This window comes from Xyrauchen texanus, chromosome 11 (assembly GCF_025860055.1).
Source record: "Xyrauchen texanus isolate HMW12.3.18 chromosome 11, RBS_HiC_50CHRs, whole genome shotgun sequence".
NCBI classification, from domain to species: Eukaryota; Metazoa; Chordata; class Actinopteri; order Cypriniformes; family Catostomidae; genus Xyrauchen; species Xyrauchen texanus.
In genome coordinates this window covers 8,771,488-8,794,762 of record NC_068286.1, presented here as the reverse complement: position 1 = coordinate 8,794,762, position 23,275 = coordinate 8,771,488, and the positions used below count along the sequence as shown (strand labels likewise).

Sequence of the window (23,275 nt, the reverse complement as noted above, 5' to 3'; positions counted from 1 at the left end):
AGAATATGGGGGAAATTATCTGGAAAGTACGTTCTATCGGGAAGAGATAGAACGCAGGCTTGAGTGAGTTTTAAAATGCCATTTATTTGATGAATGTAAAACAGAAAAGTAATGTCTCTCTTTGGCGTATGCCCCGTCTGCGGTCTGAGGGAGTTGTATTCAGAACCATCGTATCCTACCGGAGATAGGAGGCAGGGGCGAGGAGCCTACCATGTGGGACGGGGCTCTCAAATGGTGGTGGTGGGGTGGTGGAGGTTGCCGTGTTAGCAAACTGAAACAGCAATGTGATAGATTGTGAGCAGACTTATAAAGCAATGGCTTACATGTGATTGGCTAGGAGTTACCTAGCTAATGATGTGATGATGTACAGCTGCTAGTCTTCGCGCTAGAACTACGCTGCGCTTCCATTTGTGCTAGGACTCGAACTTGGGTCACACAGGGTGATATCGCACCATAAGCACTGCCCATAAGACGTGGTTCCGACATTATTACAAGAGTCAGCAATTAACTGGCATCCAGTTATCATTTTTGGGAAAAAAACTTAACTAAATCAATGCATTATTCATTATTGTCTTTTGGCAATCCAATTAAATAATGAGTAGTGAAAAGGAGGTCTCTACTGGAAATGGGATGTCAAGCTCATTGAGATACAGTATTCTGCACAATTTACTGAACATTTTGTCTTTTTTTGGAAAATGTGCATACTGTGAACATTCAACATACGTTATACTAAGCAATAGTATGTTAGTAAGCTATTGTGAACACAGCAATTAACTAGTCATCACATAGTGGTGTAATGATGTAACATACAGATAGAGTTACTTGAACAAATCAGTGAGTGTATCCGAGCAAGCCAATTAGTGAACAGATTCAAAAGATCTGAATCACTGGGATGAATCAAAATCTCCACCCATAGAGAGAGGTTATGTTTCTATATATTGTCTCTAGAATGATAGTCTCATGTAGATATTCATTTAAGATCGAGATAATACAAATATAAAACTCAATATTCATGTATTGTAAACATTCTCTGTTTTGACATGATGATAAAACAGTAGTTCACCCAAAATTCTCTCATTGTTTACTTACCCTTATGCCGTTTCAAACTCATTTGACAAAACAAAGACATTTTGGAGTATAGATAAAGTGTTTATATTCAAACAATGTAAGTCAATGTGGTCCAAAAATGTCCAGCTCCACAAATGACATAAAGGTAGCATAAAATTAATCCATGTAACTCGAGTGGTTTAATCCATGTCTTCTGAAGCTATAGGATCAGGTGAGAAACAGACCAAAACGTAACTCGTTTTTCACTATAAATATTGACACTATGCAGTCTTGACGCATTCATGAGAGAAGCTCGATTGCACTTCCTCATGCTTGATGCATACGTAGAGCATTTAACATGCACAGGTCTGTTTCACACCCAAAACCGACCATAACACTTCAAATAATATGGATTAAACCACTCAAAGCTGCCATTATGTCCTTTTTGCAGCTTGAAAGTTTGGACCCTGCTGACTTGCACTGTATGGATATAAATGCTCCAAATGAGATTTGAACCTGCGTCCCTGGCATGGGAGGTGGGCGTGCTAACGAGGAGGCTAAAGGCTACAGCCTCTAGTGTCAGTCGCTAGGGCGCCTCCTGAGGCCACGGGAGTGAGGTTTACACACACGCATCATATATCTAAGAAAATATCTCTGCAAAGAAATTAAGTAATTCAGCATAAGGGTGAATAAATGATGACAGAATTGTTTTGGGGTTAACTGTTCCTTTAAGTACTGTTTATACAACAGGCACTTATATTAGTAAAAAAAAATTGTTAATCACAGTTAATCACAATATTTTTTCACTAATCACACACTTCCTCTTGCCACACTCATAATTTCTCAAATTACACTAAGGCACAACTAACCACCATCTAGTGGCTGTGTTGATGAATGCAGTTTCAACTGCCATTGTTGAAGGTCATTGCCATTAATAAAATAAAAATATAAAAAATCAGCTAAATGTTGAAATCTTTATCTCAGGGAGCAAAATCTCTCATTCTGACTAAAAGATTGTGCTGATGGCTCAGTTTCTCATCTTTGAGAGAATGGATGGCACTCCATTGGGGTTGCCAAGCGACAGGAGATACTGATTATGACTCAGATATTCCAGCGTTTGCATGGATGATGAAAATGCTTCAGTGGTAAATCTACATACTGAATGGGAGAAAAACACAAATGAGGTCTCATTAATGTCTCAATTGTTTCTCCTAGACAACAGTTCAACTCAGTTGAAAGCAAATGGAGATTTTTGTAGTCTCTCACTTCTCAGATTTATCTCCTAAGAAAAAGACTCAAGTAATCATTCATGAGTCTCCTCTAGAGTTTCAGAAGAGATCTCAACAATGTATCAAGTTGTGCTGTGCTCTTCACATTAACTTTATAGCTTTACACTGTACTGTGCTGACTTTCTAAATGTCAACAATTGTCCCATTTCTGTTTATTTTCATAGAATTTAAGAAGAAACATCTAAGACAAATTTGATTCTGTGAAAATATACCTTAAACATCTGAAACTCCATTAAGTCTCTTGAGCTATTAAAAGGGTGTATACTGTATCCAACATGATTACACGTTAAGTCGGCATGTTGTTTCCAACAGTTCCGATCAGCCAAATAAAGCCAACTGACTGACAAGCAGCATCTTCTATCAGACATATTTGCATCAGCTCGAGAATATTTACCTTGCCATTTGGCATGACCGGAAGTGCGTTGCCTCAGCTGCGTGGAAAACCCAAGTTTAGACCCTGCTTTGAAACCATTAAGTAATCACATTTACATAATCAGAGAAAAGCATGATTCCGAGGTTGCTTTTTCCCCTCGAACATAATATTTTTAATCCACTGATGGTTAGGTGGTAATACTGTACAATAAGGTTCCATTTGTTAACATTTGCTAATGGATTCCTATTCACTGTCTTACAGCCAGTACAGGTAAAAATAATTTGCTTCACAGCTCCCATTTGGTGCCACTCTGTGGACATTACTGTGGACTCACACGAACCCATACAACCAACAACACTAGGCCACAGGGGGCAGTGTTGTACATTTCGATAAGCACAGACTGATTTTAGCTAAAGAAAAGTCAACCTATTTTTTCTGATTTTATTGTAAGATCAGTCTGGTATATTGTGCTAATGAAAAATCACAATGTAGTTTGTTTTGCTTGCTATTTATGCTTAGAATTTTTTATATAGAGTATATATATATATATATATATACACTGTTGAAGTCATAAGTTTAAACACTTAGGTTGAAGTCAATAAAACACATTTTTTAACCACTCCACAGATATCATATTAGCAAACTTTAGTTTTGGCAAGTCATATATGACATTTACTTTGTGCAGGACACAAGTAATTTTCCAACAATTCTTTACAGACAGAATGTTTCACTTTTAATTGACTACATCACAATTCCAGTGGGTCAGAAGTTTACATACACTATGTTAACTGTGCCTTTAAACAGCTTGGAAAATTTCAGAAAAGGATGTCAATCCTTTAGACAATAAGCCACTTTGCTTGTGATAGGAGATGTACCTGTGGATATATTTTAATGCCTACCTTCAAACTCAGTGTCTCTTTGCTTGACATGATTTGTTGATACAGGTTTTAATTAAACTTTAATTAAAAAAAAAATTTAAATCAGCATTTTTTTTTTTTGTCCTTTTGTAGGCTTTTAATGACAGCGTTAGTGGAGAGGAGACAGGAAATGACAGGGTAGAAGAGTAGGAATGGAATCGGGAAAGGACCTCATGAGCCGGGATTCGAACTCGGGTCACCGATGCATAAGCACCAAATGTAATGAGAGCAGCCCAATTGTATGCTCATAAATTATGATGCAGTTGGCAATGTTTACTCAAAAATATGGACTCAAATTAAATTTAAATATCCTTACTCATTAAGAAAATGTAGAGGTTTATTGTGGGGTCAACTAAATAACTGTTTTTGATTGCTACACCGATAAAGTTTATAAGTTAGTAGTACTGATTGGGTTTACAGTGCAAGTATAAACACCATAGGACCACGCAGTTATTATACCACTCAGGAAGGAGACACATTCTGTCTCCTAGAGATGAAAGTAGTTTGGTGCGAAAAGTGCCAATCAATCCCAGAACAACAGCAAAGAACCTATTGAAGACGCTGGATGAAATAGGTAGACGAGTATCTATATCCACAGTTAAACGAGTCCTATATTGACATAACCTGAAATGTTGCTCAGCAAAGAAGGAACCAGTTCTCCAAAACCACCACAAAAAAGCCATACTACAGTTTGCAACTGCACATGGAGACAAAGATCTTACTTTTTGGAGAAATTACTTCTGATTTGATGAAACAAAAATGTAACATTTTGTCCATAATGACCATCGTTATATTTTGAGGAAAAATGGTGAGGCTTGCAAGCCGAAGAACACCATCCCAACTCTGAAGCATGGGGGTGGCAGTATCATGTTGTGAGGGTGCTTTGCTGCAGGAGGGACTTGTGCACTTTATAAAATTGATGGCATCATGAGGAAGGAAAATTATGTGGATATATTGAAGCAACATCTCAAGACATCAGCCAGGAAGTTTAAGGTCGGTCGCAAATGGGTCTTCCAAATGACCACAAGCATGCCTCAAAATTTGTGGCAAAATGGCTTAAGGGTAACAAAGTCACGGTATTGGAGTGGCCATCACAAAGCCTGACATCAATCCGATAGAAAATGTGTGCGTAGAACTGAAAAGGTGTGTGCAAACCTGACTCAGTTACTTCAGTTCTGTCTGGAGGAATGGGCCAAAATCCCAGCAACTTATTGTGAGAAGCTTGTGGAAGGCAACCCAAAACATTTGACCCAATGCATTACTAACAAAGTGGATGTAAACATCTGACCCTCTGGGAATGTGATGAAAGAAATAAAAGCTGAAATAAATCATCATCTGTACTATTATTCTGATATTTCACATTCTTAAAATAAAGTAGTGATCCTAACAGACCTACGACAGGGAACGTTTTCTATGATTAAATGTGAGAAATTGAGTGTATATATATATATATATATATATATATATATATATATACACTCATATAATATCACAATGTGGAGGAAGTAGAGAATGAGATTTTTTAGCAGCTTAGTTTCAACAAATTCTCTTTTTGCAGTTAGCAGGAAGTGTTGAGTTCAGAAATCACCTCACATGTCAAAAATCAAGGTAAATAAAAGGGTTAGTTCACTAAAAATTGTAAATTCTCCCATGATTTACTTACCTTTAAGCCATCTCAGATGTGTATCCTTCTTCAGCAGCACCAAAATGAAGATTGTTATAAGCAGATTTCAGCTGTTTGTCCATACAATGCAAGTAAACGGGTGCCATCAGGCTTTTAGCTGTTTGACAGTCCAAAAGGCATATTTTGGCAGCATAAAAGTAATCCACACGACCCCAGTCTTCTGAAGCAAATCCATAGGTTTAAATGCTGTTAATTCTTCATGGTGGACTCATTTTGCTTAGACACAAGCTTATAGCCTAATGTACTTTAAAATGTTCCTATCTGCTATTCTCTTTGTATGCACATATCCTTTCAATTCTCCCTTTCATGAAAACACGAGCAAAATACTTCTCCTAAAAGATCAACCCCTGTTATCTGGCAAATATCCCTGCAAAGGCACATACACGATAGTACTAGCTTGTCAGTAGGGCTATGTGTAAAGCCGAGCCGCGGCTGAAGCAAAGAGTTGGTCAGGAAAGCAAAGCCTAATTAAAGCTCTAAAGGGTTGACCTTCCACAATTTAGTGACAGAAAATTAAATGTTGACAAAATTGCTGAAATGAACACCTATTTTACACAATATATACTTTATTATCCATTGATAGGGCTGTCGGTAGAGTTTGGAAAGATACAAAGACCTTTAACAGTAGGTCGAAAGTTAGAAATCAGTTTTCTTTTTGTAAATAAATGCATAGATAGACACGATTTATATTTGATAATAATATAAAAAATTACAAAACTTACATTTGTTGACTTTTAATCATTTGAACTATGATAAAATGATCTTGAGATTATTGTGCTCATTAGTGTTAAGATGCATAATAATAAAATAAGTAATAAATTAATTATTAAAGAAACGTTTTCCCAGAGTTGTTTGTCTCTTTCAACTATTTTAATTCAAAATAATGAGGGGCAAACTGCCAAAGTGTTGAAATGAGGGAAATAAGCAAAGTGCTTCAAATCAAAGCTTTCAAGTCTCCTTTTAACCCTGTTTTCCTCACCTCTCTAGTTTCTCTCTGTTGCTCCTCATTGCAGGCATTTTGAAATTATGCCTGAGGGCTAACAGCTGTTGATTTCTATTTCTTTCTCAGTTGGGCCATTTGTGCATTATTCCCGAGCAGAGCTCATCCGATCAGAGCTGCCCTCATCGCCTCTGAGAAACTAATTGAAAAGCTCACTCACGATGCCTAGCTGCTTGTGTTTTCACTCTAACACCACATTAAAAAAACGCTAAAGCTTCCATTTGTAGCTTGTATGTGAATTGTAAAAGATTCACTTTTTTCGAAAATTACACAAATATCTTTTAGACAATGGCAGCTCATTGGTAAAAAAAAACTCAAAATAGCACTAAAAATGTAGTCCTGAAAATTGAATTAGTTATTCACTGAAAATCTTTTTAGCTAGTAAAATGGTATAAAATAGTAAAAATTTGCCATCTTTAGATGCATTGTGTCAGGCTTGATGCCAATGATATTTGCTGTTAATGATGTCAAACACGGCGAAAGTGCACCAACACAAAATTTTTGTAGTCAGTATATTTTTAACAGTCAATTTTAAAATTTTGTTGGAGGAAAAGAAAATCAATAAATAACTTATTTCGATATTTCAATATTTATGGACTGGCTCATTCATTAACATACTGTAACAGTAATTTTTAATTTTTTTGGTTGTGTAAACGATGTACAAATTCTTTACAGCAATCATTTTCATTACAATTATTTGAAACTATTTAAAATTAAATACCTATGTTGTAAGCACCTTGCTGCATTTTTTACATAAATAACTCCTAATAAACTATGGAATAATTTAATTATGTTTTTGTGGTATTATATCAACATTATGCTGTTGATCATTCTTAGCTTTTATCCAACCCAGAACATTCAATTAATTGCGTATGGTTTGGAATGAAATAAGGTAAGTCAATTATGACAGAATTTGTATTTATTTGGGTGACCAATCCTTTTAAAGACAGATTTGCAAATGTATTTTATGGCTGCAGTATGCGTGTTGCTTCTAAACGGATGCTAGTTTCTTCAAGCCTCTGCAATATTCATTGGATTTACGATACTGAATTTATTTTTATCTCTGCACAGAAACTAAGAGGCAGTTTCAACTGACACACACGTGCTACATTACAAAGGCAATACTGTAAATGCTAATACATATTTAGTGCACTAATTTCAGCACTCAGCATCAACAGGAAAGTAAACTTTAAAAGCTTAGAGAGAATCCTACACAAAATTTCAGTTTTGTGTAAGATCAGCCTCGGTTTAGTGACACTAACTGTCTTCGCGATCTACACTTGTGCTTTTATCATGAGGTTACTACCAGCACAGGGTTCGCAACAGATCATTTGTGTGGTGTAAAAACACACTGGCATACACACTTCCATTAAGGGACTTTCAGACATTGAACAACATTTTTTATTTTTATTCATATATATATATATATATATATATATATATATATATATATATATATATAAGGGTCATATCAAAAGATATTGCGGCATGAATTGGGGTTCATCAGATTCCACGGAATCCTAATTATCCTAATTATGAACTCCAGAGCCTCAAAATATTTCCCTTCACTTGACAGTCTTTATAGAAGTGTTTCCCAACCACTGTGCTGCAGCACACTTTAAAAACTAATTTTAAATTCACCAAAAAAACGCTTAGACCTAAACATAAACGAGTCCTTATATTACTTTCTGCTATCAAAGCAACTGCAAGCATTTTTCTCTCTTCCAAAATCATGTTTTCAATGTTTATTGTGCACATCTCCCACTTTTTTATGTGGCAAACTTGTAAATTTGCCCCTCTGTGACGCTTTCTGCAACTCTTGTCAAGTGGAGGGCAATGCGGCGCTTGAGGCTGGCGTTGAACAAAAGCAGTTTAAATAGGCTACTGTAGGAAAATAATACCGTAGATCTGCTTTTTGTTTATAATTCTTAAACTGGAGACAGTAGATTAGTAGCCATGCACGTTTTAATAAAGGAGAAGTTAAGGACGTTATTGAAACTCACTAATATTGTTGTCTTTTTGGATAAAAATAATGCTCAAACTGAAGGAAGACTATAGATCTGCTTTGTTATTTTAATGCTTAAACACAATAAAATCTCTTGGTAGTTTTCGGTCATGAATGACTCAAAATGATTCACAGACTCACAGCACATTAGATGCTCATTTGTCGCCACCTGGTGACATTTCCATAAGGGGACACTGAACTAATCATTTAACCCTCTGGGCACGTCCTGCTGGATTCATATTCATACAGTAATGTGCTGAGACAATCAATGCAAATGGTACACACCCCTGACTGTGCCGTAAAAACCAAGTTCATTCACTTTTCTTCATGTTTGAAAGACAGCACGATACACAAGTGAAAAAACTGTATAGTGATGAAGAGTTAAAAACGTCCTCAGAAGAAGAGAGGGTCTCCGATGAACGTTTGTATTTTGAAGAGAGACTTGATCCAGCTGAGGATACAATTTCGGACAAGTAAGTCATTTAGTTTTAATTAGTTGACATGCTATTTTATATAAACATGTACATATTTTACCAGACTTTCCAGCCAGGATTCAGAGAATTGAAATGTCCTAATAAGCAAGTTTTAGTTACAGTTAAATGCTGTTTCGGCTAAAGCATGTATTTAAATTGTATGCTGTATGATATAAATATTATATGTAATATGATATAAAAATAATATGAACGTTTAGATTATATTTTAACTAGTGTTTATGCTGCCACATTATCATCAACAAAGCTTGTGCTTGCAAATATGTGTTCAGGTTAAATGAGTAAAATCCACTTTAAATATGCCCATATTAGAAAATCACCATCTTATAATGATTTCTGAAGTATCATATGACACTGAAGACTGAAGTAATGATGCTGAAAATTCAGCTTTGATCACAAAATTGCATTTTGCAATATATTCAAAAAGAAAACTGTTTACAATATCACTGTTTTTACTGTATTTTGGATCAAATAAATGCAGTCTTGGTGAGCAGAAGAGACTTGTTTTAAACGGTAGTGTAGGTTTAAAATTAAGTAAAATCTTTATGTAAAGAATATGTATAGTCAGATTACTTCTTTTTTAATTTTGATCATTAAGTCTCCTCACATTCATTCTCTTTCTGTCACATTCCTCACTGATAGGCCCAGGGGAGGGGTCTTTTGTCTCCTCAGGTGTGAATTACAATCAATATTCATTATAGTTCACGCCTCCTCGCATATGACCTTCTTAACACTAAAAGTGTCTTACAAAAGTTCAATTACTATATTTATTTGTATGAATGAGTGATCAGGATGGTTTTCACATTGTACATTTCACGTGGGATTTCCAGGTAAGTATGGGCATGTGTTAGCTCCAATTTCTTTTGAGTGGTGACAAAAGGAAGTTGTATTTTCAGATGTAATACTATTTGATAAACTCTACCCCAAACCTAAACCTTACTGTTAGTGTTGTAAAAAAATACATAAATTAAAATAAAAATGTCTTTGAAACGCACTCATTATATTATGTGAATGTGATTACTCTTAGGTTCCCATGGGACCAGAACCCATATCTCATATGTCTTGGATTGAACGGGTCGATTTAGGGGTACAGGAACATTCGGAAGCAACATTTCTATTTCCTGTGTGATCGTCTTGGTCAATATTCAGTCCTAAATATTTGTACAAATTGACAAAGTTGTGTGTTACAAATATATATATATATATATATATGTGTGTGTGTAATTATCAAACAAGGAATTACAAAATTGCTTGATAAGGTGCTTTACGTACACTAAACAGCACATAAAACAAATTTTGGTTTGTTGCTTTACTTGCCAGTCAGATGTTGTCTTCTTGTCTAAATGGTGATTCTTGGCTAGAATAAGTTGCAATATGTACCGCAAGTCAAAAGTCTGGCTGCGCAAGACTAATCGCTATATAACATAGAGACTATTTGAGCATAACTGAATTAGTGGAATTAGGAAACTGAATATTATTGGAGGGTAAATAAGTGCTTGTGGTGAGAAAATGTCATATAGGTAATTTGCCCAAAGCAATGAAATAAACAAGCAGACATTTAAATGAGAGAAAATGAGCTTTGTAGTGAATATGAAATTTACTCTTAAGACAAAATTGCTTAGACCTGAATTAGCCTGAAATTTAAATTGTTACTGCCAAAACTGCTGTATTCCTTTGTGAAATGATTTGATGTCAAAGTGAAATGGATGGAGAAAATGAATTCCCTCAGTAGAAATGATTGATAGAAATATTGGAATAAATATTATGTGTTTTCTCAGAAAACAATTAGATGGTGGCAGATAATTAGAGGGTGCAATGGAAGGCAGAAAAGAGTAACGTTGAATCCGTTAGTTTTAAGTGGCAAGCACCATGGGGAAAAGGTAAACGTGCTCAGCAGAAAGTGCCAATGCAGCAGATTGTAGACAGGCTAGAAAAAAAATTAATCGATGCCAGTGCCAAAACCCTGGAAGAGAAAGCGGTCAGTGCTGCAGTGACTGGCTAGAGGGTAGAGTTGCTAGGATAACAGGCAAACAGTATGCTTCCATGTGAGACTGCATAAGATTCTGTTTCCAATATTATCTGATTACAGTTTTTATTTCTTTATTTAATTTTTTTATTGAAATGACACTTTGTGGTTTGCAAGGCGAAGAAGGGTTTGGATCAAGTCCATACATTTGGTATTTTAACAAGTTAGACCATATTTCTTTTGCATACATGCTTAAAAACAGTTGCCCGAAAAAGTGTTTAGACACCAAAATAATGTAATTGCAATAGATTCAATAATAATAATATTAATAATTATTATTATTATTACCTATCCTCTCTCTACTGTTCTGTCAATCTAAAGTGGAAAAAAGTAGGACCTTCCAAATCAACACATCATGGCTTAATGAGATGGACTGCTTTGTCCAAGCCTGCTTTAATGGCAAATTCACCATTCACTTTAAAAGATAATCAATGCTTCCTTGATTTAAATAGCTGTTCCAGATTACATGGTCATGTAAAAGCTGAAAAATAGATGTTGACTATTCTATTAGCATTGAAGTTGTTAATATGGTTAGAGTAGAGTACTTAAATATGTTCCATCTAGAGACTTGCTATTATAATGTCATCGGGAGTGAGAGTTGACATTCAAGGTGAACCTGTTTTCCGTCTTCATTACTTGCTGAAAATGGAGCACTTAGACCCTTGTATGGAGTAAGGGCAAATGGAAATAACAGGAGAAAAGGACATCTCTTAAATGATCAGTTTACCCGAAATGAAAATGTATGTTTTCAGTGGAATACAAAGAGAGAAAATTTGAAGATTCTTAACACATCTCTTTTCTATATGAAGACTCTATATGAAGCTCCAAAAAGCACATAAAAGCACCTAAAAGTAGTCTACTGTATATTCAAAGTCATGCAGTAGATTTGTTTGAGGAACACATTGAATTTTAATTCCTCCACCAAAGCTCCAAATATGCAGTAGCATCAGTGGTCAGAATCAAAAGTAGCATGCTGTGGCGTCCCATCAGGTTTGACGTTTCAAAAAGTGGAATGGAGAAGGACATTTGAGAGCATTGATTTTTTGAGATTTTTACTGAATAACCTTTATGATACAAAGAGGAGTAACACATTTTTTGGGGTGAACTATTTCCATGCAATTTCAAAGTGTTACTCCTCTTCTGTTGTGTAAATAAATTATTATGCAATAAAAACTGACATCAAAATTGTCCATTGGCATTAAGAATAGATTACGATGGTAAATTGTTTAGCAGATGTTGATGAAATTTGTGCGTATATTGATAGGAGAGGCACAGTCTAGATGCAGTGTAAATATATATATATACACATACAGTGCATCCGGAAAGTATCTACAACGCTTCACTTTTTCCACATTTTTTTATGTTACAGCCTTATTCCAAAATGAATTAAATTCATTATTTTCCTAAAACTTCTACAAACAATACCCCATAATGACAACGTGAAAGAAGTTTGTTTGAAATCTTTGCAAATTTATTAAAAATAAAAAACGAAAAAAATCACATGTACATAAGTATTCACAGCATTTGCTAAATACTATGTTGAAGCATCTTTGGAACCAATTACAGCCTCAAGTCTTTTTGTGTATGATGCTACAAGCTTTCCACACCTATTATTGGGCAGTTTCTCCCATTCTTCTTTGCAGGAACTCACAAGTTCCATCAGGTTGGATGGGGAGCATCGGTGCACAGCCATTTTCAGATCTCTCCAGAGATGTTCAATCGGGTTTAAGTCTGGGCTCTGGCTGGGCCACTCAAAGACATTCACAGAGTTGTCCTGTAGCCACTCATTTGTTATCTTGGCTGTGTGCTTAGTGTCGTTGTCCTGTTGGAAGATGAACATTCTCCCCAGTCTGAGTTCAAGAGCAGATGCTCTGGAGCAGGTGCTCTGGAGCAGATTTTTCATCAAGGATGTCTCTGTACAATGCTACATTCATCTTACCTTTGATCCTGTCTAGTCTCCCAGTTCCTGCCGGAGAAAAACATCCCCACAGCATGATGCTGCCACCACCATGCTTCACTGTAGGGATGGTATTGGCCAGGTGATAAAAGGTGCCTGGTTTCCTCCAGACATGACGCTTGCCATTCATGCCAAAAAAGTTAAATCTTTGTTTCATCAGGTCTGAGAGTCCTTCAGGTGCCTTTTGTCAAACTCCAGGCAGGCTGTCATGTGCCTTTTACTGAGGAGTGGATTCCGTCTGGCCACTCTACCATACAGCCCTGATTGGTGGAGTGCGGCAGAGATGGTTGTTCTTCTGGAAGGTTCTCCTCTCTCCACAGAGAAACGTTGGAGTTCTGTCAGAGTGATCATTGGGTTCTTGGACACCTCCCTGTCTAAGGCCCTAACTCCCCCGATTGCTCAGTTTGGCCAGCTCTAGGAAGCGTACTGGTGGTTCCAAACTTCTTCCATTTACCGATGATATAGGCCACTGTGCTCATTGGGACCTTCAATGCTGCAGACGTTTTTCTGTAACCTTCCCCAGATCTGTGCCTCGATACAATCCACTCTCGGAGGTCCAGAGACAATTCCTTGGACTTCATGGCTGGGTTTGTGCACTGACATGCACTGTTAACTGTGGGACCTATATAGACAGGTGTGTGCCTTTCCAAATCATGATCAGTGGATACAGGATGGACCTGAGCTCAATTTTGAGTGTCATGGCAAAGGCTGTGAATACTTATGTACATGTGATTTTTTTATTTTTAATAAATTTGCTAAATATTTCAAACAAAATTATTTCACGTTGTCATTATGGGTTATTTTTTGTAGAATTTTGAGGCAAATAATGAATTTAATAAATTTTGGAATAAGGCTGTAACATAACAAAATATGGAAAAAGTAAAGTGCTGTGACTAATTTCCGGATGCACTGTATGTATATATATATATATATATATATATATATATAGACTAATAACAATTTGATGAGTTGAAATAAGGCGAAGTGAAAGAGGAGATGTTAAACAGGTGAGGCAATTGTGTCCTGGTACTGTACACTGTATAAGGAGCCTCCAAAAACAGCCTTGTCCTTCAAGAGCAAGGATCGTTCAAGACTTGTCAATTTACCAACAGATGCTTTAGCAAATAATCCAGCACTTTGAGAACAATGTGGAAGGATTTTGGGCATTTCACTATCTACAGTGCACAATAGAGTTAAAAGATTCAAGGAATATGGTAAAATATCTGTGTAATTTTAGTTTTCATCTGTGCAAGATTAAAACTACTTCTGAATGCGTGTGATCTCTGTCTCACTGTCTTAAAAAACATAATTCATCAATTATGGATATCACGAACATTGGCTTCGGATAACTTTAGTGTATGATCAGAGTACCCAGCAGAAGGAAATTAAGAAGAATTAAAACATGATTTCACAAAGATGGCCTAAAGCACTGGAAATTCCTCAGAGCCATCAAACTTAGAGCTGACAAAATGGCTCCCTAAAGTCTAGCTGAATCTCAGATCTGGCAGTAAAATTAACAAAAGAAGATCTGTGAATGCAGAAGACCCCTTCTCCTACATGTTGCAAATTAGTAAATCCCCTATGAGTTAGATCATACTCCCTGGAGACCCCAGGAAAAGCTAAGACATTCTCTTTTGTCCTTCAAAATAAACCAATATGCTACACTTAAACTAGACTCATCAGATCATGAGACATTGTTATCGTTTCCTGCAAACATGGGACATCATTTACCATGTGCCTCTGAAAAATCACTTCTTCTCGCCTTCGACTTCTCCGTGCTCCTCATCCTCTTCAGCTTCGCGCTCTGGCCCTCATGGCATGCAGCCTTGCTCGGACGCTCCTCAAGTTCCGTACCATGTAGAAGTCGAGGAAGGCTCGGAATAAAGCTATGGGGAAGTCATTCTCTTCTATGCACTATGACACACACACACGTGAAGGCCTCGCTTCAAAGCCGTCATTATCCATTGACGTAACAGACAACAAATTATACACGATCTTAACAGATGTCCAAAACATCAATGGAAACCCCCGAACTTGCTACAAAGAGTTAAAGAAACAAACAACACAAGGACACGTAATGAAACACAAGTACGTCTCTAGATTTTGCTGAAAGTGCTGGTGTCTCTCTAATATAATTTGAGTTACCAGATTGCAAATTGAGTTAGACTGAATTAAGTTTAAATGGTTCTCAATACATTGTCTACAGGCTCCATAAAGTTAATTTTCTCTGTATAGATCATTGCCATTCAAGCTACTCTTTCACTTTGCTCACTGACCTGTTTCATGTTTGTATGTGTAAGATTTTTTTTTATGTTTAGAATAGCAATAAAGTATTGTTTGTATTCAAAGATGATTTGACTGTGGTATATTATGATAAATAATGTGGCACTTGATTCGTTTCAAAGATATGGCCCTAAAGCTATACCTAAAATATTTGTAAAATTATTTTCAGTAAGTCATGTGAATAATATTACTCCAATAAGTTAATTCATCTTAATCATTCCCTTATTAAAGCAAATTCCTTACAATAGAAATTGTGAGTGGATACAACGAGACATTGTATTACAAATTTAATGGTGGAGAATTTTATTCAGACAAATAATCTTTTCATTTGTCATTTATCTTTCTTATAATGGTTGTTGAATGCGACTAATTCCATTATAAATAGACATATGGTCAGTTTAATTTAATTCCAAACACACATACTGTTCCCCTACATTAGTAAACCTTTGTTAGTCAACATCACTCGCCGCTGCATCCACAGATACAAGTTAAGACTATGCGGTCTCATCTTAAATGGAAAGTGGAACAGTGGAATTGTGTTTTTGAGTCCAGATTTCAAAAGTTTTTGAAAAACACAGATGTCATGTCAAAACAGCAAAAGAGGAAAAGAACCATCCAAGCTGTTATTATTGTCAGGTCCAAATACCAGTGTCTGTATGGGCCAGGGGTGCGTCAATGCCCATAGCATGGGTAACTCGCACATCTGTGAAGGCACCATGAATGCAGACAGATATGTGCACATTTTAGAGCAACATATACTGCCATCCAGCAATGTCTTTTCAAGGGACATCCCTGCATTTTACAGCAGGACAACTTCAAACCAAATACAGCCCTGGATTACAAGTGCATGGCTGTGTAAGCAGATAGATTGGCCTGCCCACAGTCCTGACCAGTCTCCAATTGAGAATGTGTGGTGCATTATTAAGCACACATCCTGCAATAAAGACCCCGTACAATTGTGCAGCTAAAGACCAACATAATGGATGAATGGGAGAAAATTCCACTTTCTAAACTTCTAAACAAACTTGTGTCTTCAGTGCCCAAATGCTTAATAAGTGATATTAGAAGAAATTGTGATGTTTCACAGTGGTAATACTCAACTGTCCCAACGTTTTTGGAGCGTGTTGCAAACATCTGATTTGAAATTACTGTAAATTAAAAAATCTAAAAAATTCATTCACATGCTAAAACATCATATAATGTCTTGTTGTAAAGCTTTCAATATAGCAAAGGGTGATTATAATTTACAAAACTGTATTTTTTTTTTTTTTGATTAGCATTTTTCATACTGTCCCAACATTTTGGAATTGTTATATATATATATATATATATATATATATATATTATACTGTACGTATATATCTTTATAGTTTTGCAAATACAGATATATTTTTAAATGCAAAACTATACAGATATATACGTGTGTATATATATATATATATATATATATATATATATATATATATATATATATATATATCTATATATATCTTTATATTTTGCATTTATATATATATTGTCCCCTTACGGAGCTTTAATGTAGTTGAATACTTCTTTCTGAGTAGCATGCAGTGTAATGATTTTAATTCATGACTAGTTTGTAAAACTTCAGTTTCAAAGTAGCTTCCCCTTATACTGTTGAATGGGACCTTTCTAAACATAAATAAATAAATAGAGTTAAATAAGAGAAAATAAGTTAAATAAGAGAAAAAGAGGTTTAAAAAGAAAGACACCGATGGCATATGCACATTCACAGCAAACTCACAACCCTCCAGCCATTAATAAAAGTATCCCTGTCATGCCTTTGATTAAAACACAGACAATTTATGAATCTCTTTTCATGCAGTTCATAATTCATCAGCTCTCCAAAAAAAAAAATACAGCTTTATCAATATTAATGATGCAAGTGTGTTTTGCTTTGAATGCAACTATATATCCAAGAGAAGACTTGCTGTGCAGAGAAGTCGGTGAATCATTTAATGCATTGATCTCGTAAGAAAGCTAGAGAGGATAGTAAATACTACTAGAGGATAAATTAGCCAACAGCACACTGAGCCAAGAAGGAGACCTGTGAAATATTTCAAATGCAGTTAACGGTCATAAATGAGCAGAGGGTTTGATTTCCAGACATACATAAACATAATAATACATAATAATAATAAAAACCTATTGACACCTTTGTAAAAAAGAGACATCATGAAAACTTACAACAAACGAGAAATTTTGAAAGCATAGGAGCACCAGACAGAATAAACAGATGCCATTAATCTTACCTTTCGCTTGTTGTTGGGGCTGACATACAGATAGCTGAGGATGGTTTTCACACCCACCTTCTCATTGAGTTTCTCATAAGTGGTTCCGTAATCTGTCGACCTGAAATGTAATCAGATGCCTCGATGAGAACTTGGGGAATCAGTTGTTGTAATTAAAGACCTGCCTTGCACTTTAAACAGGGATGAAAGGAGTACTGTAATGTAGCTGATTTGTTTTAGCAACACACAACTACGCCTTAGTACTTCAAATGATTTTGATTTGATTTAAGGAAAGTAATTACAGGTTTATGAAATGTTGTAGCAATTTGAAGTACAGTTGCCATGATTTTTCCATGATTCAAAGGTGATCAAACCAAATTAAATTGAAGAAATAATCACTACTTTCAAATAGGATTTCCAAACACTCCATTTGTCTGTCATTGTTTGATCAAACAAACAGTAACACCCCAAGTTTCCACCATTGGTTGAGTCAATGTTGCTCTGAACCATCTGGGATACGAAGTGTTAAACCATCACCATTTTGTGGTCCGTTCTGCATAACACAGCAGCTCGTTGTTGCTTATCGCGGCCCATTCGGCACATTTCGCAGCTGGACCACCGGCCCGCTCGGTTCTCCCGATGGCCAGTACGCCCTTGATCGGCCCAAAAATGCGTCGGGCCACCGGGAAAATGCCCGTAATGCCAGATTACCAGTCCAGCCCTGGATGGACCCTGTGTATACAGTATTTACCCATGGTGAGAAACAATCAAGTACATCAGGTAGGCTACACACAAAACATTTGCTAGCCTATTTTTAAGATTTTCACATTTCGATTTTATATGAAATTTTCATCAAATTTAATATATGACATTTTCGCAATTCAAATTGATGGAATTTTGTTATGAAATTGATATGCGTAACTCTTTAAATATTTTTTTAAGTATATCAAGAATTGTTCATCATTTATCTACCTATTTAGTCACCGTGTTTTTCAATTTGTGCCGTTTTTTTAGCCACGTAACGCAAGTCTCTCACTAGCCCATCACTGATAGAGAAACAAGTATATTTTTTTCAAAGGCAAACAATTTGATTTAGCTGAAGTGCGAGTATTATTTCTGTTCTTAAACACCCTGCCAACCCGTTGTCCCCTTGCTCATTGATATTCGTACAAAATGTCAGCTTTTAATTAAAGTTACGGGGGAAAAGTTGCAGAAACTAAACCATCAGTCAAAGCTGAGCAAAGGAATATTTTATGCTAAGAAATTGTCATCACTCAATGTGAAGTTTGCAGCTAATGTTATAACTGTTGTAACTAATGAGACTTCACTAACTGACTTTTAATTGTCAACTGTTAAGCTAAAATTAGTTTGTGAAACTTTCTGTATATTATAAAGTCAGATGTTTGGTGGAATGAGGGCCGGTAGTAGGATGTAATCTTTTGGGGGGCAATGTTAGGCAATGTTGATAATTTCATTTCAGTCAGTCTAGTGGGTGGGTGGGCTGTCCCTATATCATTTAGCTGTAAGTCAGGGATGGAATGTTACGTATTAATGTATGTTCTCTACAGTAGCAAAGCAACCGTGAATCACTTACAGGTAGAAATTGCCTCGTAGAGTGAGATAAAAATAATGCTGCTTTCAAGTAAGTAATATTGTAATAACAAGTTCCATGCACACTCTAAAAAAAGAAAAGAAAAAACCCACAATCTAACACAAACTATGCCTATTAAGTCACTCATGACAAAGCCTTAAATAACTTTCCTTTATTGGAGAAAAGGTTAAATATATTGTTTAAGCATAAACTGATCGACATACATAGATTTTTGCCCATTACCCCTTTATAACATTGCATGTTTTACTAGTATAATACCTGCATATACGGAGTGTGCAATATTGCATGTTGTGCCCATGCCCATTAACATTTTGACACCAAAAGCAGAGACTAACTCGATGATTTCAAATGTCATGTCAACGTGGATTTGCAACGTGGTTGGATCTTTTGAATTAGCTGATTTTTGGTTGTTTGCTTTGTTCTGTTTTGCATGTGCTGTAAACATACACGGTAATACCCAAAATGCTGAGTTGTAATGATAAGAAGGGGCATTTCCACATTAAAGATGGCAGTGGATGATTTTGCAAAATTAATATTATTTAAACATTAAGGTGCAATATAAAATAGAGCTTGTAGTTAAATAATTTAAAACGATTTACTCACCCTTTGCTATTTCTATAATGAAAATGTATTTAAAAAGTAAATGACACAGACTTTTTTTTAAAGTGATATGGGTATATTTATACATTTGTAAAAAAATTAATTTGCAGTGGTTGACGAATATATATATATATATATATATATATATATATATATCCAAAGCTGATGAATCGGCTGATATTCAGTCTTTTTAAATAATCCATGTCTGCCTATTACATTTTGGGTCAGGGTTAATTTTTTTTTCAAGCCGCAAACTCTGGGCCTTGTAAACTTTTAAAGCTGTCAGGAGACTGCTGCTTGATGGATCCACACTTGCACAAGAGAGCAGCTTCAAAGTAAAATTGCTTAAAGTGTGATATAAGTAAATATCATATTGACTGTGCATTGTATGTACAATTTTATTCTAGAAATTTAAATGGAAGATATAATTATCTCGAATAAAATTTGAATTTGTGTTTTTTTTTTTTTTACATGTTATTACTATTTTTGTAAAAAAAAATAAAAATAAATGCTTTATGTGGAAATTTGAATAATTTTAGTGCTAAATAAAATGGAGTTTCATTTAACAAGGTTCTGGAGGAGCAAGTCATTTAATCGACCAATCACACTGCCAGAGTAACAGAATGTAAACAGCTGATAACATCTAGGAGTCTTCTGGCATCCCTCCACCTACTCTTGTCCTCCTATCTATCCATCAATAACTAATCTAAGTATTAGATATTAGGGGGTATTCAAGCTCGGGTCGAGTCACGAGCCTCAAGCTCCTTTCACCCAGGACAGCAAGCCACACGTTTACATTATCCTCAATGCAGGATTACATTTACTTGTCCTACTGAAAGATAATAGATTTTTGTATCCAGTATGTTATTTGCTAAATTAAAACGTGCAATAGATCGGCATTATTTTGGCCTATCAGCCACTTCCATATTTTGTTTCCAACTTGAATATGTCATAAGTCATAGTATCGTCCCAGTTTCACAGATGCATTGGCAACTTAAAATCCAAGAGACAGACATGGGGTTTAAAGCGACAGTGTTCAATAACAGCAGCGTAAACCAGAGGCAAACAAAAATATCAGAAACAAAGACAGCTGCTCAGGATGATCATAATCCTACAAGTAAGACTTCATAAATGACCATTGAAACAAAGGGAGTACTTAACAGTTTGCTAATTAGACACAAATGCAACGCAGGTGTGTGGTAACCATAGTAACGGGTTTCTGATAAACAGAGAACTCCAGAGAGGACGCCTTCTGTTGACTAATTTACATCCCTGACTTGCAGCGGGGCAAAAAGTACATACACACATCACAGTATTTTCAGATGATAAAGAGATGGTTCTATATTTTGCATCTCTTGCTCATTAACTAAATGTAGCCCATGTCATTTTATAGGGGAAATTTCAATGACATTAATTGTTAAAAATGAAATAAGTGTGTTTTTGTGATGTTAGAATACCTTCTTAATCTTAATCTAAATATGCATCGCAAACGATAAGTAATCCATTTTTAGGTTGATTCCCCCGAAAAGTGTGAACACATTAATGCTTTTGCTAGGACTCAACAATAAGGATGGCCCGCTGGGGGGTGTATCTTACATCTTTAAAAACACTTTGGATCTTTAGCTTTTCATCAGCTTGTATTTATTTATTTTTTTGCCCACCTCCCCTTTCATAATTCTAGTCTGATGATGTAAAATCACGCAACAGCAACCTCTTTTTCCATTAAAGTGAAGGTTGATTCTAATAAAAATGTGGAAAGTGTATTTTTCATAGTTAGGTCAGGTCATGTTGTCACATGTGCATTACGTAAATGTATGTTACTATCTACAGTTGGACAAAAGGTTTGACTATTTTTTTTGGTATGTTACCATTGAAATGTTTTGCAGTTTAATTAATTGTCTTGTGCTTCATAATTTTTTACCGTGTCATTTTGATGAAAAGCCACAAAACAGCCAATAATATGCTTTTTAATAGGTTCCAATTGTGACAACCCATGTAGTGTGACATCATGGCCCACTGTAAGACATTCCTGTGTCTGCCTATAAATGAATTTAATAAAACAAAAAGAATCATTGATATAGTTGATTGCAGCTGTAACTTTGCTTTGACATAGGTGCATTTCAATCCAAGCCATAGGTGAGATAGGTGAACTCTTACATTATTAACTTCAGAGCACACACACACATACACACACAAAGGACGGACATCACAAAGAAATCCAATTACCATCTCCCGCTCATCTAAAATGATTGGGTAGGTAACTACACTCTATATTGCTGTTTGATTAATCACCCTTTTGTTACCAGAAAATCTTTATGCACTGTCACTAACTTCATTACTGAGATGCTTTGTAGTTGACATACCACATTTCTAAATACGAATAAGAGACTGGGTGAATGTGATCTATGTCGTGAGCTCAGCAGGAACTTTTCCTGTCCTTCTTCAATACACAGTGCTTGGCCAATGCATTTCCGATGGCGACTGTCTTTCCAAGCAAAATGGCCACACAGTCTGCTGAGCATCACCACTCCAATCTGCTGCTGGTAGACGTTGCCAAATCTGCTGATCTGAGACCAGTTATACAATTTGTTTTTAAATTTTTGCAAATGCAAAATACAGTAAATGCACTTTTTGTCAAAATTTAGTTGAGTTGATTTCAGAAAAATTGAAGTAACTGCAAAAACATTATACCGAATAACTTTGAAGCCATTTTCTCAGTTTCAGTGTTGCCGTAGTTAATTTTTCCTTTAGAGGGCATAATATGTCGCCCAAAAATTATGTCATCCTTTACTCTCCCCCATTTCATTCCAACCCTGCGTTTTCTGTGATACAAAAAAAGAGGACATCTTAGGCAGAGTGTCTAAGCTTCTGTTTTCCATACAATGAAAGAGGGTGGTGATTTAAACTGACAATCGGTCGTATTCAATGACGTCAAACCAGGCGAGACATGCCTAAAGGCTCCATGCTTTAACGGTGCACAAGTGTGAATGAAATTTTAGAGCTCCAATGGGCTGATCATTATGTAATTTTGCATTGTACACGGTGTCTAGATGATTATGTTTACCAAATTTTGTGAGAATGGCCCACAAGTTGGCACTAATGATCTAAATTAAGTTTTTGTTTATAACTCTGAAACCACAAAGGCTATAATACAAAAAATATTAATAGATATCTATTTCATCTGAATCCTTCAGTGCCACCAAATCATTGTGTGATGTGAATTTCCATTTCTGTAAATTTTGTAAAAATCCAAATAACTTTACAGATCTTTATTGTAAAGTGTTTAAACAATGTTTTCCATGCTTGTGCAATGAACCACAAACAATTAATGAACATGCACCTGTGGAACGGTCTTTAAGACACTAACAGCTTACAGACAGTAGGGAATTAAGGTCACAGTTATAAAAACTTAGGACACTAAAGAGACCGTTCTACTGACTCCAAACACCAAAAGAAAGATGCCCAGGGTCCCTGCTCATCTGCGTGAACGTGCCTTAGGCATGCTGCATGGAGGCATGAGGACTGCAGATGTGGCCAGGGCAATAAATTGCAATGTCAGTACTATGAGACGCCTAAGATAGCGCTATAGGGAGAAAGGAAGGATAGCTGATCATCCTCGCAGTGGCAGGCCACGTGTAACAACACCTGCACAGAATCAGTACATCCGAATATCACACCTGTGGGACAGATACAGGATGACAACAACAAATGCCCACGTTACACCAGGAATGCACAATCT

General features: G+C 35.9%; 1 protein-coding gene across 1 annotated transcript in view; it reads right to left on the bottom strand.

Annotated features, from left to right (window-relative positions):
- The window catches only part of LOC127651439 (VPS10 domain-containing receptor SorCS1-like), a 225,766-nt gene that overhangs the window by 76,898 nt on the left and 125,593 nt on the right, over window positions 1-23,275 (bottom strand). The window contains exon 3 of the mRNA XM_052137260.1: window positions 17,346-17,445. Within this exon, the coding sequence (XP_051993220.1) occupies window positions 17,346-17,445 (100 nt within the window). The remainder of the gene's footprint in view (window positions 1-17,345; window positions 17,446-23,275) is intronic.